Source organism: Hippocampus bargibanti, linkage group LG05, assembly GCF_051943395.1.
Source record: "Hippocampus bargibanti isolate YZ-2025 linkage group LG05, ASM5194339v1, whole genome shotgun sequence".
Lineage (NCBI taxonomy): Eukaryota > Metazoa > Chordata > Actinopteri > Syngnathiformes > Syngnathidae > Hippocampus > Hippocampus bargibanti.
The window spans coordinates 20,917,507-20,936,148 of NC_142738.1; the positions used below are offsets into that span (position 1 = coordinate 20,917,507).

Sequence of the window (18,642 nt, forward strand, 5' to 3'; positions counted from 1 at the left end):
TGGAACGCAATGCACGTCTCTCTGAGCGCTTGACCCATTGATGGCGCCAGTTTGTGGTTTTATCAAAGGAAATTTTGTGCGCCCCTATATCGGTACATGTGACTGAGTAGTATCTCGAGATAAACATCAAGGGATGAACGTGAGTAGAAGATATCCACCCTTCAAAATGATGCACGACTCGACCTCACGAAACGCGAATATAGCGTAAGAAATCGAGAGCTGGGTGCCACGACGAGGGATTCAAAGATCACACACTGATCACACTGAGATACATTAAAATTGTGTCCCGTGTAGGCGTTGTCTTTTTCCGATTGAGCGTGTTGAACTTAATACAACCCAATTCTAAATAACAAACTACGGTGTCTGCCTTTCTATGTTTTCATCAGGTGAAGCGTCATGACAAGTTAGTACCGTATTTGGGTCTTTGTGAACCACTCTCTGTCAAATGAAACATCTGCCATGTCTTCTGTTCACAAAATGATCGAATTATTTTGACACTCGTCGTAGTGGAATCTTCGAAACGTTCATAAAATAAATATGTGATAAATGTGTCGCCCAGCTCAACCGCTCCCATCTGTTTTGACACAGATAAGAAGATCGTCATATACAAATGTGGAAGTTAGCTTCAAGTGAACAAGAAACAGAAACAATAAGGATGGTCTTAGAGTATCTAATGGTGTGCTTTGGCTTGGGTCTGTACAGTAGTTGTTGGTTGTTGGTTGGCTGAAGAAAGACAACATGCCATCAACTTTTGGACGCTGAGTGGAATCCTTGCTTACCTCAGCCATCAAAGTCCTGCAGGGCTCATTATTCTGCTTGCATTGAAACAAAAGTGCAAATCATTCAAACAGAGACTTGTACATTTCAATAAAAATACAATTAAAACCAGTCAGTCAAAGGGACATTGATTTTGGCAATGAAAGGGGGTTTTCCAGAAACAATTCTTCTTTTACATATTCCTCCAAAAACGATCGAAATAATGCAAAATGAGTGGCAGGTTCATATTGTTGGGAGAAAAACAGACAGTGATCCTATTAATTAAAAAAGCAACATCATGACATCAAATACCCGTCTGGGTATGACATGGAATTTCACCCGTTTGTTATCAAGCGCGATAAATGCCGAATGACCCTGTAAAGCTATTCTGATTAGTAATACTGACAGGCCAAAGGAAGTAGGTCAAACGATCAATAAAAAATCCACTCTGCTTTTGTCTGTGTACTTTATACTCTGAATTTCTAATGTCCTTCTGATGAATGGCCCCCATAAAAACCTAAATAACCCCCACCCCAAACCCCATTATAGTTTTGATCATGATTGACATCTTCTGGTGTTGATCTCTTAACGCTAATGTCTGCTCGCGACGTATGCCGCTCTACCTTGCGCGGACTCGGATATTTAATGGTGTTGCTCTCTAAGCCTGTCAACTCGAACTCCGGCTTTGCTCAGCCATTGAATGATAAATGAGAGTGATTGAGAAGAATGATGGCGACTGAGAATTTGAAGAGCTGTTTTAGTCACGTTTTATTTGGTGAAAACTGCTGTGTTTTAATCACTGCTTGTTGGAGCAGCAAAGCACAACAGATGCCCCATCTCCCATGCTGTACAGTGGTAAATACTTATAAGACGCCATTTTCAAGCTCACTGTCGAGCTGACCTCTACAGCATTGTTCCTGCTCTGCAACCAGCTGGGATTTGTGTTGCTTGCCCTCTGCCACCTCTGCATTACTATTTTAACAAACTTAAAGGACAACCGACGTCTCCGGACAAGTTGTGTCCATAATTTGTAAAATCGCTTCAAATGACTTCTACTGAACGTATATTACAAAGATTCCACCGCATATAGCTATATTTTACATTTTAAGACTCGCGGTGAATATTCCGGAAGTTTTGTTTTTGAGTTGGTGACGAGTCCTCACCCTACGTCACGTCAGGAACACGCCTGACTGAGAAAGGACATACCTTGCATCACCTCAATGCATTTTGCAGGGCTTTGTTTGGTCTGAAAACTTCGTGTTGATGGCGAAATTAGAAGGAAAACACATAAATAACGCGATGGTGAATCGTTGTGTGTTACATCAAGACTTCTCCAGTGTATTTGACATTCGCTGACAAAACCTCCCAGGAGACAATTTCCATGGAGCTTTGTCGCCATCTTCTGCCTTTTTTTGGGTACTGTGAGTACTAAAGAGTCAGTATAATTCTCTCCAGATGCATCAAAATGACCAGAATAAATTCTTTAATCGATTGCAAACATGTATGCTTTCCTCTTCAGAACTATTTGAATCATATTCATACCTGGATGAGTAACAAGAAATCGTCTTTTCCGAATCTGAACCCATTGTTTTGATTCTCGAGCAAGGCAAGACGTCTTGGCATGACACCACGGACAAGGGGGCGGGACCTTCTGAAACTGGCCACTTCTGGCCATGTGTAGTGTCCCAGAAAATGCAGAAGATGGTGCCCGAGCTCCGTTGGAAATGGGCTGAATTGTCTGCTCGAAATTTGTGTCAGCGAATATCAAATAGTTGTCTGGTGCAACACACAACGATTCACCATCACGTTATTTATGCGCGAGATGAAAAAGAGCACCGTAGTAACCGGATTATCGTAAAAACCACGAATCGTACTAAACGGAACTAATTACAGTGAAGTCTCGTTATATCGATATTCAAGGGAGTCCGAAAAAATATCGATATAACCGGGACTATCGATATATCCGACCCTGTTTGCATGTAATTTTCTCTGTGCGTGCATAGAAATAGTATCGATACAACCGGGACTATCGATATATCCGATATCGATATAAAGAGACTTTACTGTATTCATAAAAACACTAAAAATGTGCATGGATATATATATATACAGTAAAGTCTCGTTATATCGATATCGGTTATATCGATAGTACCGCTTATTACGATACTATTTCCATGAACGCATGGAGAAAATTACATGCGCGCAGGATCGGATATATCGATAGTCCCGGTTATATCGATATTTTTTCGGACTCCCGAGAATATCGATATAACGAGACTTTACTGTATATATATATATATATATATATATATATATATATATATATATCGGTTGACGATTTATTATATATATTATATATTATATATTATATATTATATATTATATATTATATATTATATATTATATATTATATATTATATATTATAAGGAACTACTCATACTTCCTATGTTAGTTTGACTGTAGAAATCTTGAATCCTTTTTGAATCTTTCAATGAACAAAAACCACAACCAGAACGTCATAGTTGATCTTACTGGTTTCGAGAGTCACCGCGCGCACACACACACACACACGCACGCACACACACACACACACACACACACACACACACACACACACACACACACACACACACACACACACACACACACACACACACACACACACACACACACACACACACACATTTAGGGTTTGCAAATAACCATTGTGATACTTGACGTTTGGAGGCTGCGGGCATGTGTATTTTTAGACTGGTTTTATCATTATACCTCCAATTACCCATTTATTTTTATGTCTTGAATCATCATTCAGTAATTTGTGTATTTTATAATCAGTAATCACTTCTGGCAGGTCGGCTGGAGCGGCTGGAAAATGTCAGGTGTAACAGAAGGGTTTCAGCTAGGATGAAAGGAAAAGTGTATAAAACAGTGGTGAGACCAGCCATGATGTTTGGACTGGAGACGGTGCCACTGAAGAAAAGACAGGAATCAGAGCGGGAGGTAGCAGAGCTGAAGATGTTGAGGTTTTCTTTGGGAATGACCAGGTTGGTTAGGATCAGGAATGACTACATTAGAGGGACAACTCATATTAGAGGCTTTGGAGAGAAAGTCAGAGAGGCCAGACTGAGTTGGTTTGGACATGTCCAGAGGAGAGAGAGTGACTATATCGGGAGAAGGATGCTCAGCCTTGAACTGCCAGGCAGGAGACTGAGAGGAAGACCGAAGAGGAGGCTAATGGATGTTGTCAAAGATGAAGGTAGCTGGTGTGAGAGAAGAGGATGCACAAAACCGGGTTAGATGGAGGACATTGATTCGCTGTGGCAACCTCTGAAGGGAAAAGCTGAAAGGAAAAGAAGAAGATAATCAGTAACTACTTCTCACTGTTCCAGAGACCGTGTAAGGAGCCATTTAGTCCGTTTGAATCAGTGGTCTCTATACGGGATGCACAATAACTATTTCCACTGAGAAACAAAGACTTCCTGTTTCTTCTCCATGCGATAGGCAGAGTGTGGTGTGGCGAATATCTTAAATTGTCTGCCTGACTAGTTAAAAGCCAATTTATATTGCTGTCACAAACTATTGCTTCCAATATTAACGCAGCACCATTTTTAAATCATGTGCAATCCCTAATTAAGGACACCATAAAAAACCTTGACTTTGTCACATAGTCTGGGACTTAACTTATTCATGCTTCTAGAGAAGAAAGTAAATTTTGTTCATTATCATTCAGGGTGGGCTAAAAACAAATCTCACATTTTTCTAAAATCTTGATAATTAATTCCCAATGATTTCAATCCTCTCAAACTATTTAAGAATGTTCAGAACATTAACGATTCTACATAAATTCATATAATTGGTGTGATTGTGATGAAATCCTTTGACCAAATAAAATGAAATAGTTTCAGGATATATGTATACATTTTCTAAACCTGTTTGTCCTCACAAGGGATCGCGGGAAAGCTCGAGCCCACCCCAGCTGTCTCAGGGCAATATGTGGGGTACACCTTGAACTGGTTGTCAGCCAATCACAGGGCTCACATAGACAAACAAACATTCGTGCTTATACTCACGCATTGGGACAATATATAGAGTTTTGCATTTACCCGCTATGCATGTTTTATGAATGCATGAATGATACATGCAAACTCCCAACACGGAGTCTGGAGTCAGATTTGAACCCTTCACCCACGGTATATTTCATCTAGAAAAACAAATTAATGTTTTAATGTTCTTCTTTTCCTTTCGGCTTTCGAGGGAATAGAAATTTGAAGAAGGTCAGATAGGTATGGGGGCGGGGGGCAAGGTTATAGATAGCTTTAAATGTATAAAGAAGAATTTTAATGTTGATATGTACCCTTGTGGCTACAGAACAAGCAACTCTATGAACATAATAAAGATGAAGATGCTCCGTAAAAGGCTCCAAAACACAAAATGGTCATCGGCACAGCAACATTCAAAAAAGCAAAACTATACATTTAATAAATTATTATTTAAAGGGTACTTTTACTTCTACTTCTGTTTATCACGAAACCAACTATTTGAGCTCAATTAAACATACATTATCCCTCCACAGACCATCACCATAAATGTCATGTTGCATCAGGAGTTCCTGTGCACAAGTATCATCTAAATGACAATTTTGCTAATTATTTTTCACTTAAATGTTTTTCAAGCCACATTTGCAGGCAGTTCTTTTGCTTGACAATTAGAACAATTCCCATTTGAGTACCTTTTTGCACATGATGTTCTGCTGCTTAGAACTAGCGAGGGAACACATTTAGTTGAACAAATAAGCAGTTTTGGAATATAATTACAGATGACTTCGATGCCTTGCTGCTGCTTTGGTTTGGTTCAGTGAGAAAAGGCAACCCTAGACTCAGTAAACATGTTGTTTTGCTGTCAGATGAACAGTTTCCCTCAATAATGTTTGGTTTTGTTTTGTTGTTGTCTTTTAATTGCTGTGAGTCAAGAGTTATTCACACAGTTATTTTTTCATATGCAGTTTTCCAAAGTGAAGAGTTGACTACCGGTATCGTGTGAGTCGTTGACAAACAGTCCCAGAGAGGCACCTCCCTTAGGAGTGAGCCTGGACCAGGGGGGGTTTGAGCCTCTCCCTTCTTAGTGAGGAGTGTTGAAACGAGGAGCCAGGATGTAATGCTCGTAGGACTGACTTTGTGTGTCTAAGTGATGACTTGTTTGTGTTTGTGTATTCATACAGGTGAAACAGGTGATTTTGACAAAGGTCTCTGGATGTTATTGTGTTTACTGCAACTTCAGTGAAAGGTCAGAAGAGCTTTCCTTATCTTAATCACCATTGCCCCTACTTGACCACCAACCACTGTCATACCTAAATAACAAAAGAAGTTCAATTCACAGTCTTATTATTTAGCCTCTGTTAAAATTACTGCTTCTTCATGTTCAACTTGATATTGTCTGTCCTTCGTGATGTAATTTTTTCCAAATTATTTGGTGTCTGATGCTCATTAATCACCATGGTGTTATTTTTATTTAAAAAAACATTGCTAATGTTTTTACATTTAACCCCTTTCCTGGCAGAAACGAGTACAGTGATACCTCGGTTTACGAACCCTTTGGCTTACAAAGTTTTTGGTTTACGAACGTTAAATTTATGAAAATTTTACCTTGGCATATGAACTATTTTTCGGGATACACACGGAGCGCCACAATGAGTGATGTGTCGTTCGTGAACGAGCCCGTTCTCCTAACAAGAAAATGGCAGCCGACTCAGTGTTATCCCCAGTCTACGGTTAAAGCCACACAATTGGTCAAGAACGCAGCAGTGAGGGAGGGGGGGTTACAGACAGAGAGAGAGTGAGGCCATTCTCCAAAAAGAAATTGGCAGCAGACTTTTTTTTGTCCTCTATTCCCCGCCCGCAGTATTCGATTAAAGCCATGTGATTGGTCAAGAACGCAACAGTGAGGGGGCGAGGGGTTACAGACAGAGAGTGAGACCGTTCTCCAAAAAGAAAATGGCAGCCGACTTTTTTTGTGTCCTCTATTTCCCAGTCTTCAGTTAAAGCCACATGATTGGTGAAGAACACAGCCGTGAGGGGAGGTGGTTTAAACATTAAAGAGACAGGCAGACGACAGAGACAGAGTGAGAAAATTGATAGAAAACAGTGAAATTTGCAAGGTTAAAATTCCAGTCAATCAGGCTCCACAAATAACCCGCACAAGCCATCTGTATACTTGATGCAAAAAGCTATCAACCCAGCTAAACAGAACACAATTGATGAGCAACAAGGTAAAATTATCGCAGAGAAAGCACTTACAAGGGATCATTCCTCAAGATGGTGAAAGAAGAAGGCTACGTTCTTCATCAAGTGTTTAATGCTGATGAAACCGGCCACTCCATTCCATCAAGCCATCAACGACCATCACAAAGGTAAATAAAACGACTTTATTATACAGTACAGTTTATTTCTACTGTTGGTCGATGAAGGAGAGGAAGGAGGTGTGCCCGGAGGAAAAGAGAGAAATGGAACGCCAAGAGTATAGAACTAAGAGTAGGAACTTTGAATCTAGGAACAATGACTGGTAAAGGTAGAGAGCTGGTTGACATGATGCAGAGAAGGAAGGTAGACATACTGTGTGTCCAGTATACCAGGTGGAAAGGGAGCAAGGCTAGAAGCTTAGGGTCAGGGTTTAAGTTGTTCTATCATGGTGAAGACAGAAAGAGAAATGGAGTTGGGGTTATCTTTAAAGAGGAGTTTGTTAGGAATGTCTTAGAAGTAAAAAGAGTATCAGATAGAATGATGAGTCTAAAGCTAGAAATTGAAGGTGTGATGTTCAATGTTGTTTGTGGGTATGCCCCACAAGTAGGATGTGAGCTGGCGGAGAAGGAGAAATTTTGGTTGGACTTTGATGAAGTCATACAGAACATCCAGAGAAGTGAGAGGGTTGTAATTGGTGGAGACTTCAATGGACATGTTGGCGCAGGAAACAAAGATGATGAGGAGGTGATGGGTAGGTTTGGACTCCAGATGAGGAACGCTGAAGGACAGATGGTGGTTGACTTTGCTAAGAGAATGCAAATGGCTATTGTGAATACTTTCTTTCAGAAGAGACAGGAACATAGGGTGACCTATAAGAGTGGAGGCAAAAGTACACAGGTAGACTACATTTTGTGTCAACGGCGCCATCTAAAGGAAATCAGTGACTGCAAAGTAGTGGTTGGTGAGAGTGTAGCCAGACAGCATAGATTGGTGGTGTGTAGGATGACGCTGGCAATGAGGAAGATGAAGAAACCAAAGGCTGAAGTGAGGACAAAATGGTGGAAGTTGAAAAAGGAAGAGTGTTGCATGACATTAAGGAAGCAGATAAGACAAGCACTGGGTGGGCAAGAGGTCCTTCCAGATGACTGGCAAACTACAGCGAACATAATCAGAGACACAGGTCGGAAAGTACTTGGTGTATCGAGTGGAAGAAAGGTACATAAGGAGACTTGGTGGTGGAATGGGGAGGTGCAGGAGTGTATACAGAGAAAGAGGTTAGCAAAGAAGAAGTGGGACACTGAGAGGACAGACGAGAGTAGACAGCAGTACAAGGAGATGCAGCGCACGGTTAAAGTAAAGGTGGCAAAGGCCAAACAAGAGGCCTATGATGACTTATATGCTCGGCTGGACAGCAAGGAAGGTGAGACTGATCTTTACAGGCTGGCGAGACAGAGAGACAAAGATGGTAAGGACCTGCAGCAGGTTCGGGTGATTAAGGATAGAGATGGCAATGTATTAACAGGTGCCAGTAGTGTGATGGCAAGATGGAAAGAGTACTTTGAAGAATTGATGAATGAGGAAAATGAGAAGGAACAAAGAGTAGAAGACGTGACTGTTGTGGACCAAGACGTAGCAAGCATTAGCAAGGATGAAGTGAGGAGGGCGCTGAAGAGGATGAAGGGGGGAAAGGCACTTGGGCCTGATGATTTACCAATCGAGGTATGGAAGTGTCTTGGAGAGGTGGCGGTGGTGTTCCTGACTGGGTTATTCAACAAGATCTTAGATGGTGAACAGATGCCTGAAGAATGGAGACGAAGTGTACTCGTGCCCATTTTTAAGAACAAAGGAGATGTGCAGAGTTGTACTAATTACAGAGGAATAAATTTAATGAGCCATACAATGGAACTCTGGGAAAGAGTAGTTGAAGCAAGACTAAGAGCAGAAGTGAACATTTGTGAGCAGCAGTATGGCTTCATGCAAAAAAAGAGTACGACAGATGCAATGTTTGCTTTAAGAATGCTGATAGAGAAGGTCAGAATGAATTTCATTGTGTCTTTCTAGATCTGGAGAAAGCGTATGACAGGGTGCCCAGAGAAGAGCTGTGGCATTGCATGAGGAAGTCTGGAGTGACGGAAAAGTATGTCAGAGCGGTGCAAGACATGTATCATGACTGTAAGACAGTTGTGAGGTGTGCTGTCGGTATGACTGAGGAATTCAAGGTGGAGGTGGGACTCCACCCGGGGTCAGCTCTGAGCCCCTTCTTGTTTGCTATGGTGATGGACAGGCTGACAGACGATGTTCGACAAGAATCTCCTTGGACCATGATGTTTGCAGATGACATTGTGATCTGTAGCGAGAACAGGGAACAGGTGGCGGAGAGACAAGAGCTGTGGAGATATGCCCTGGAAAGGAGAGGAATGAAGATCAGTCGCAGCAAGACGGAATATATGTGTGTGAATGAGAGGGATCCAAGTGCAAGAGTGATGCTACAGGGGGAAGAGGTAAATGAGGTGGAGGATTTTAAGTACTTGGGGTCAACTGTCCAGAGCAATGGAGAGTGTGGAAAAGAAGTGAAGAAGCGTGTCCAGGCAGGCTGGAGCGGCTGGAGAAAAATGTCAGGTGTGATTTGTGATAGAAGGGTTTCAGCTAGGATGAAAGGAAAAGTGTATAAAACCGTGGTGAGACCAGCCATGATGTTTGGACTGGAGACAGTGCCACTGAAGAAAAGACAGGAAGCAGAGCTGGAGGTAGCAGAGCTGAAGATGTTGAGGTTTTCTTTGGGAGTGACCAGGTTGGATAGGATCAGGAATGAGTACAATTCATATTAGACGCTTTGGAGAGAAAGTCAGAGAGGCCAGACTGAGGCGGTTTGGACATGTCCAGAGGAGAGAGAGTTACTATATCGGGAGAAGGATGCTGAGTCTTGAACTGCCAGGCAGGAGACCGAGAGGAAGACCGAAGAAGAGGTTCATGGATGTGGTCAAAAAGGACATGAAGGTAGCTGGTGTGAGAGAAGAGGATGCACAAAACCGGGATAGATGGAGGACATTGATTCGCTGTGGCGACCCCTGAGGGGAAAAGCCGAAAGGAAAAGAAGAAGAAGGCGTAGAAAATTAGAAAGTAGAAAATTATGTTTTATGGGGACCTGGGAACGGATTATTCTCATTTTAATGGTTTGCTATGGGCAATTAATTTTTGGGATACACACTTTTTGCCTTAGACACTGTCTGGGAACCAATTCAGTTCGTAAGCCTAGGTATCACTGTATACACGTTTTCACAATTTTTTTTTTTGTCGAGTATACTCGTCTAAAACCTTACCTTCAAAACCAGTTACATTCATATCTATACTCCGCAATTTTAAGCCTTTGCGAGCCATTCTACGTGTTAAACGAGTATTCTCACGGGAGAGAAGAGCTGTGGGATTTCAAGCACATTGTTACAAGACTTGCTCCGGCAGCCCTTGTCGTTGTAACAGTGTTGTTTGCATCCACATTTGCATTCATTTTTTATAGCATTTTCAAGCGTTACACCCCTAACGTCGAGTTCAACGGATGCTAGTGAATATGAACCTTCCCTTAGAAGCTTGAATATCACTGATAACTCTGCCAGTTCATCATACAATGGCTATTTTTTGACAAGTGTAGGGGAGGAGGAGGAGTAGGAGGTGAGTGGAAAGCTTGGAGAAGCCTCAAGTTGTCAGAGGAGCATATCCTTTCACAGCAAATCCTAGAATAACGATTGGTGAAAACCCAGCAGAATGGAGTCCATTAGAATTCTTCAGTCTTTTTATTGATAACAAGATTCTTGACTATGTTCTGGTAGAGACTAATCGTTTTGCTGAACAAACTGGGCATGATTTACAAACTGTTTTCATAGCCAGCATCAACAATACCATCTAGAACAGGGGTCGGGAACCTATGGCTCGCGAGCCATATATGGCTCTTTTGATGATTGCATATGGCTCGCCAATAAAACTAAATACATATTTCCGTTTCTTTGCCGTTCATTTCCCGTTGGAGCTGCAGTTGGCGGAAAGCGCAATTTTGATTGGATGACACTGACCTAGGTTGGCGGAAAGCGCAATTTTGATTGGATGATACCGGCCGTCAAGTTGAAACAGGTAAATAATAATACATGTAATTTCTAAGCGCCTTTCAAAACTCTCAAGGACACTTTACAGTCACAGGATATTTTAAACGCCCCTTTAAATGAGCCCAACGAGTGCACTTCAGCTTGAGTGCACCGGAGCATTCGCCTTTGTGGAGAGTAAAGGTTCTGATTCTAATTTGCACTGAAACAATACCATCAATAAAACAGTTGAATGTCAGTGACATTTTAACAAGCCCCATGTTAACGTTAGCATCAATATACTTCTGCGAGAAGTATATTGCAGATAGCAAGTCTGGAAGCTTATGAGCCGTGTGCAGGTTAGCTAGCAGGAACTTCACCTACGAGGAACGGAAAACCATTCATGTTAATGGTGAGTACTATCACAAAGTTATTTTAAATAACATTCTGACATTTTGTTGAAAAGTGGCCCCGCATGCGTCCGTCTTTGAGTGTGTGTTTGCGTGCGTGTTTGCATGCGTGTTTGCATGCGTGTTTGCATGCGTGTGTGTGTGCGTGCACGCGCGCCCCGTGGGAGTGTGGCTCTCACTGAAAAACATTTCTAAATATTTTACTTTTATGGCTCTCTTAGTCAAAAAGGTTCCCGACCCCTGATATCGAACATACATTTTAAAAATTGTCTGATGAAAGAAAAAAAAATGGGGAAGGGGTTAATGATAAACCATTTTGAGTGCTGAGACAGGATTGACGTTTGTGGTGCATATCGCTGGGTCAAAGAAGATTACTTTCACAGAACTAAGAACATATCTGTGCTTTATTTAGAATCAGGGGGCAGGAAATGTTTCATTTTCCACCAGGCCGACTTGCTATAGATGGATTAAGATGAGATTATCTGAGAGTACTTGTTCGTCTTGCATATGGTTTGAAAGTAAAATGACTAGTGCTTCTTTTTCTGCCAGCTATCTTTACAAAATTGTGTATTTTGCTGACTTCTGACAAGATAATTGTCACGGTTTGCAAGGTGGTGATGGCAGTTGTGGACCCCAAAAAGCAGGCAGGAGGGAGCAGCAGGTTGTATTTGAGAAATTGTATTAAAATAAAGTCATCAGGAACAAAATCTAAAAAATTAAATTATCTGAACAGAAAAATACAAAGTATCAAAGAAAAAAGCAAGAGTAAAAGTCTGCCAAGATGAAACAAACACATGCACAGCATACAATGCATACACAATGCACAATGCATACAATTGCATACTATGACCCGACACCGAATGGTCGTGCCGGAAGTCCTTTTGACTGCCACTGATTGGAACGACCAGCACCTGCGCGGCCGCAGGCGGGGCCGAAAGCGGGGCCGAAAGCGCCATCCGTTGGTCGCCAACCAGAGCATGACAGTACCCCCCTTTCAAGGGACTGCTTCCAGAAGTCCCAACAGTCTCCCAAAAGGTCCAACTCGCCAGGGAACAATGGTGGAGACGGCAACTGTTGCCTCTCCAGCATATGAGTGTCACCCTGGACGGTCACCTGGAAAGAGGTCTCGGCCTGACGTGGACGTGCAACCAGATCATGACATTAATTGTACCGTGTGCTGTCTATAATTATGATGCTCGAATAAAGTGTGTAGAAGTCGTTTGAGTGTTGTCTGAGTATGGTTCCTTGTCATTTTTTTCCTTCACGGTTGTTCCACATTAATCTGATTTACATCTGCATCACAGTACCGTTTCTTAAACTCAAACAAAGGCCAAACAAACGTGCGGTGTGGAAGATTAATGTAAATATTTGCCTTTATATACAGTGATACCTTGTCTTACGAACTTAATTGGTTCCCAGAAAGTGTGTGTAAGGTCTTACAAACATTAATTTCCCATAGAAAACCATTACAATGAGAATAATCCGTTCCCAGATCCCCATAAAACATAAATTTTCTACTAAGTAAGCTTTAAAACTACACAAAATTTACCTTATTTTATGCATAATAAACGTGCTATGGTATTGTAATTAAAGAAATAAACTGTACTACATAATAAAGTCGTTTTATTTACCTTTGTGATGGTCGTTGATGGCTTGATGGAATGATGTGGGAGGAGGTGGGAGCGAGAGTCACATTCCATAAGGACTGTACGAAGGAGGGTTAGCCTATCTTTCATAGGCTTATGCCCAGTGACGCACTTCTCTTCCGGCATCTTTTCCCAAAAAATGCCGGTTTTATCAGCATTAGACACTTGATGAGGAAGGTAGCCTTCTTCTTCCACCATCTTGAGGAATGATCCCTCGTAAGCTTCGGAACTTTATCGTCAGAACTCGCTTCCTCACCATGACGGATGACACTGTGAATCCCTGTCCGACTCTTAAAGTTCTCAAACTATCTGTGGCTAGCCTTGAAATCTATATGACAAACTTCCAGGTTGCTTCTTGACGATATCTGAGTGGATTTGCCGTGCTTTCTCTGCGATAATTGCTTCACTCACGCTCTCGCCGACAAGCTGCTTTTCGTTAATCCAAATTAACAAACATTTTTCAACCTCTTCTATTGCCCAGGACTGTTGCTTAGACAACAGGGAAACACCTTTTGCAACACACGCACCTTTAATAGCTTCTTTGTTCCGAAGGATGGTAGCAATGGTCGACTTAGCATACTGGTACTGGGCCGCTAAGTCACACAAACGCACACCTCGTTCATGTTTCTCGATGAACTCCTTCTTCTGCTCGACCGTAATTTTTTTGTGTCCTCTTTGGCTGAACACTAGCCTCTGGTGGGGTCTTTTTCGGTCCCATAACAGCAAAAGTATCTGTGATAACAAATGATGTATGAACTCAGAGAAAAGGGGTGTGGAAAAATAGTCCGGCAGCTACAGTGGCACTCCGTGTATTTCCCGAAAAAGGCGAAAACTTCGTTAGTTGAAGCGTTCGTAAGCCGAGGTATCACTGTAGTTGCAGATCAGTCCCATACAATGGTAAGGAGGAGTTTTGGACCATTCCTCTTCACCAAACACTTTGTATTCACCACTATTCTTGGGGTGTCTGGTGTAAATCGCTTTAATTCGATCATACCACAGCATCTCAATCAGGCTGCAGTCAGTACATTGCTTGAGCCACCCTCAAAGGTGTATTTTCTTCCATTGAATTTATTAATTTGTTTATTTGCTTTTGTCCTGCGATTCATTATCGCCATATGCTCCTTTGTCAGGATGTCTTTGGCAGATTGTTGGTCTTTCGTTTTCTTGCACACAAATATCTTGATAAAGGTTGGAATGAATTTCTCTGTCAATGGTAAGATTATCTCAAGGCCCGAAGACGCAAAGCTGTTCCAGTTCTGATGTGGACCTGTTTCTGCAATTAACAATCATTGGATGCATACATAAGCCTATCATGTGTGGACCCTGGCTGCAATGTTTCTTCAATAATTCAAGATTATATATTTTCAAAGTATGAAAATATAGATACATGTACATTGTTGTGGAAGTCACTAGTTCACGGTGAACCCTGCAATACAACTCGAATATGCTCCAGCATGCCTGAAATCCTTCTGAGGATAAGCAGTTTAGAAAAATGATGGATAGATGTTCTGTAAGTGTATTTTTGTAGGTTTGGCAGCTATGAACCAAGTGTAAAATAATTGTTGGCCTTCAAAGGTTATTTTTGTTGGGTTTCTTCACTTTTCTTAATGAAATAATTTTCTCATAAAAGAGACTGTCATCCGCCAGGTTAAACTGGATATTTTTCTGCTATGCTGGCATTCAATTTCTGAGCCATATCACGTGTCTTCACGGAGGTACCAGGGTAAAAGAGTCAATGTGGTTATGGATTGTCCCAGCCCGACAGAACAATGGCGGTCCTTTTTTAAATTCAGTTTTGGCTGAAAAGGCGTTGAAATCCCTTAAACATGCCTTCACCAGAATATAAGATGACCATGTATCCTGCCAGAGAGCATCAGAAATTGCCATTTATTTTTTGTAAGTTTTCTGTCTGTGTTTGTTTGTTTGTTTGTATCTTTTTCTTTTTTTTTCTCTGCACAAATAAAAAGTTGTTTCAATTGTAATGTTCATTTTACTTATGTACATCTCGCCAGGCAAACACAGTTATAGATTTCAACGACTTCATCCTGTGGTAATTTCAAATTCCGTAATACTGTCCAGAAAGTCATGTTTATATTTTGTTTATTTATTAACCTTTATGTGTCCAGATGAGGGAAAGTAGTTGCAATTCGGGCCAGGTTATACACAGTCAAACACCCATCCATTCTCTGATCCAATCACAGGGCACACACAGACAACCAACCAATCCACACTCACACTGACCCATATGGACAATTTAGAGTGTTCAGTCAGCCTGCCATGATTGTTTTTGGAATGTGGGAAGAAACGGGAGTACTCAGAGAAAACCCACACAGGCACGAGAACATGCAAATTCCACACAGGGTGGCCGGACTGGGGATCAAACCCTTGACCTCTGCAGTTTGAGGTCAACGTGCTCACCATTCGGATGCCCAGATAAATATGTATTAATAGAAAAACATTGTTTTTCTTTTTCTTCCATGTCACCATCTTTCATGTCTGTAACCCCAATCTACCTGCATAAAGAAAAAATATTAAAATCTGAATAGAACATAACTTGCTTAGACCATACTACTGGGACAGTGATAAAATGTTGCACATGTCCATTGTGGGTCATTAGACAGACACAAGTGTAAGACTGATCAATTTAATCACATCTCTTTGAAGATAGTGGCTGCCCTTACAGCAGCTCCTATATTTTGTTCTTCTACTTTTTCTTTTCCTTTCATAAATTTGCTGCTGTGAATTGTACATGTCTCTCCTGTGAAACCAATAAAGTTTATCTAATCTAATCTATGAATCCAGTATACCAACAGGTGCCACCAATATTGTCTATTTTATGAGGCTCTGACTCATTTTCCCCACAAAAATCAGAATGAAAAGGACATTTCACAAAGCTTCATTATATTAGCCTATTTCTAGTGAATTTTAATAAAATAAAATACAGTACATATCTGGAGAACACAGTATGGCCTTCTCAACAGTTCGAGATGACACATACCTATGACTTTTTTACCTTTGTTGCTCACAGTTTAATTGACCAGTCTCAAATTATAAACAAGTATTATCATCCGTATTCTGAGAGTCACGACCCTCAGCAGCTATTAAAGATTGGATATACATTATTTTTTGTCAGTGCTCATGCAGTCTGATGGTGGAAAAAAATACAACACCAAGATGCTAACTTTTAACAGACCAAGTGACTCAAATTGCAATGCCATTCTGTCTGTCTTGAAACACCCAATTGACTATTGCCCCATGGAGATGCATCCTATTAGTTCATTGAGGCACTTTAAATCCACAGCACTCTTCTTGTGGATGTCTGCCGAGCTCGGGCCATTTATATAACAGCTCGGAAAGCCTGTTGGGAGTAGTATTTGCTGGGAGCTGTCTGTTGAGATTGATGAGGGAAGTGAATGAAGTGATCAGGGGGTGGAACACATTCTGTCTTCATTCAAAGACAGTGTGCAGTCTGAACAGCTTGTCGCTACTTATATATGTGTGTCATATAGTGAGAATGACAAGTTACTCTCCAGTATTTATTTTTGTTGGCACACCAAAGGATTAGAGTCCAGACAGATGCAACAAAGGGTGGGTGCAGGGTTGAGTTTCAGAGATCGGTATGTGTGGCAATATGGCCACTGCATATTTTATTCATATCTTCCTCTGTTGTGTCATTTTTACCTTTGCTTTTCACAGAGGGTGAATTGTTAGGATGAAGGAAGAGAGTTTGTACCACCGTCGCTCGTCTTTGTGTCCAAATGCAACTTCCCCATCCAAAATTGACCCACGCTCCCTCACAAGAAATCTCTCTTGTGGAGGAGACAATGACCTCTACAACCTCAGCTCAGGTAAGAAGCCACATACAAAACGCCCAAGCAGCTGTTCTTTAGCCACTTTGGCCCAGTCATGCTTTTACAGTCTTGTCAGCTGACTGGCTCCTTCAGTTCATGTGCCTATCTGTGTGACTGTGTTGTTGGTTCCTACCAGGCAGTGAGACAGACAGGCAAGATATATCCATGATGACAAATGAACTTAGTCCTGCCCAATCACCAGGCAGCAAGGTAAGAACCCATTTGGGCAATTCCCTCACAGGTTCTCCAATATCTTTTTTTCTTGTCAATGCCACCCGATCAATTATTTTGGGTAAATTTGCAGCATATTACTGTGGTTGTGAAAAGAAAATATGCAATTCTTTTTGTCAGGGCCATGTGGAAACCACAGGCCTTTTAACTGTAACCCAGATATTTTAGACATTGTGCTACCTCTCATATTGCTGTGCGCTTTGTCCCTTTGTCTTATGTTGTTTCAAGTCATCATAGCTGTTTCACTTATTACTGTATTTTTTGTAAATATCAAGTAGGATTAATTAATATATGTTTCACTGGCATATAAATACCTTGTTTATGCTCCTGTTGTTGCTTTGTCCTCTGTCATGGTGTTTACATGTGAAATGAGGCCCCCCACTCTACTGCGGTCTCCGTTCTCCTCCATGCAGATTTTTTTTCTCATGTTCGAAAACTTCAAAATGAAAACTCTTCTTCTTCAGGGGTTGCCACAGCGAAACAGTGTCCTCCATCTAACCCGGTTTTGTACATCCTCTTCTCTCACACCAGCTACCTTCATGTCTTCTTTGACAACATCCATAAACCTCCTCTTTGGTCTTCTTCTCGGTCTCCTGCCTGGCAGTTCAGGATTCAGCATCCTTCTCCCGATATAGTCGCTCTTTCTCCTCTGGACATGTCCAAACCAGTGACGTGCAGTCAGGGGAGGCAGGTGAGGCTGTGCCTCAGCTGTCATCATGGAAATATCAAAAAAAAAAATAAATAAATAAACCGTTATATTTATTTAGTGATTTGCACTTTAACGTTCATTTCCATTTAACTTCACCATTTTTGGATTTTTTTTGAAAATCGCTGAATTTTCACATTTACCGTTCAAATACTAAGTAGAGACGAGCGGTGAGGCACCAGCTGGCTGAGCCTCATCGTGGATTGCGCAATCACTATGCTAACTGTGCTGGCTTGCTCTGCAGTGAGACCCCATTGCTGTCCCTTTGCATATCGCTATTAAAGCTTTTAGTATATGAACTAAATTTCTACAGTTTAGCTGGTGTATATAATGTACAGTCACTGTACATTATAAACACCGTACTACAGTGTTTATTTTATTTTTTATCAAAACTGTGTGCATAGGTGAGGCACATAGTTCTCCTGCCTCATGACGGGGCGCTGGTGATTACAGGTTGTTCTTGCGACTCCTCGGCTGCAGAATAATAGAATTAGTGACAGCAAGTTACAGTAAATACAGTAAAGTCTCGTTATATCGATATTCAAGGGAGTCCGAAAAAATATCGATATAACCAGGACTATCGATATATCCGACCCTGTTTGCATGTAATTTTCTCCGTGCGTGCATAGAAATAGTATCGATATAACCGGGACTATCGATATATCCGATATCGATTGTCCGGTTAAAACTTCGTTTGTCTTTCCTGGTTCGCGCATTGTCTGGAGTTCACTTGAT

The 18,642-nt window shown here is 41.4% G+C and overlaps 1 protein-coding gene across 3 annotated transcripts in view; it reads left to right on the forward strand.

Moving 5' to 3' along the window:
• The window catches only part of osbpl5 (oxysterol binding protein-like 5), a 51,837-nt gene that overhangs the window by 453 nt on the left and 32,742 nt on the right, over positions 1-18,642 (forward strand). Inside the window, exons 2-5 of one of the 3 annotated variants that reach the window (XM_088997273.1) lie at positions 5,976-6,040; positions 11,021-11,115; positions 16,816-16,967; positions 17,107-17,180. In XM_088997273.1, the coding sequence (XP_088853399.1) occupies positions 16,832-16,967; positions 17,107-17,180 (210 nt within the window). In that variant the 5' untranslated portion in view covers positions 5,976-6,040; positions 11,021-11,115; positions 16,816-16,831. The remainder of the gene's footprint in view (positions 1-5,975; positions 6,041-11,020; positions 11,116-16,815; positions 16,968-17,106; positions 17,181-18,642) is intronic. The other 2 variants (XM_088997274.1, XM_088997275.1) reach the window with 2 other exon arrangements.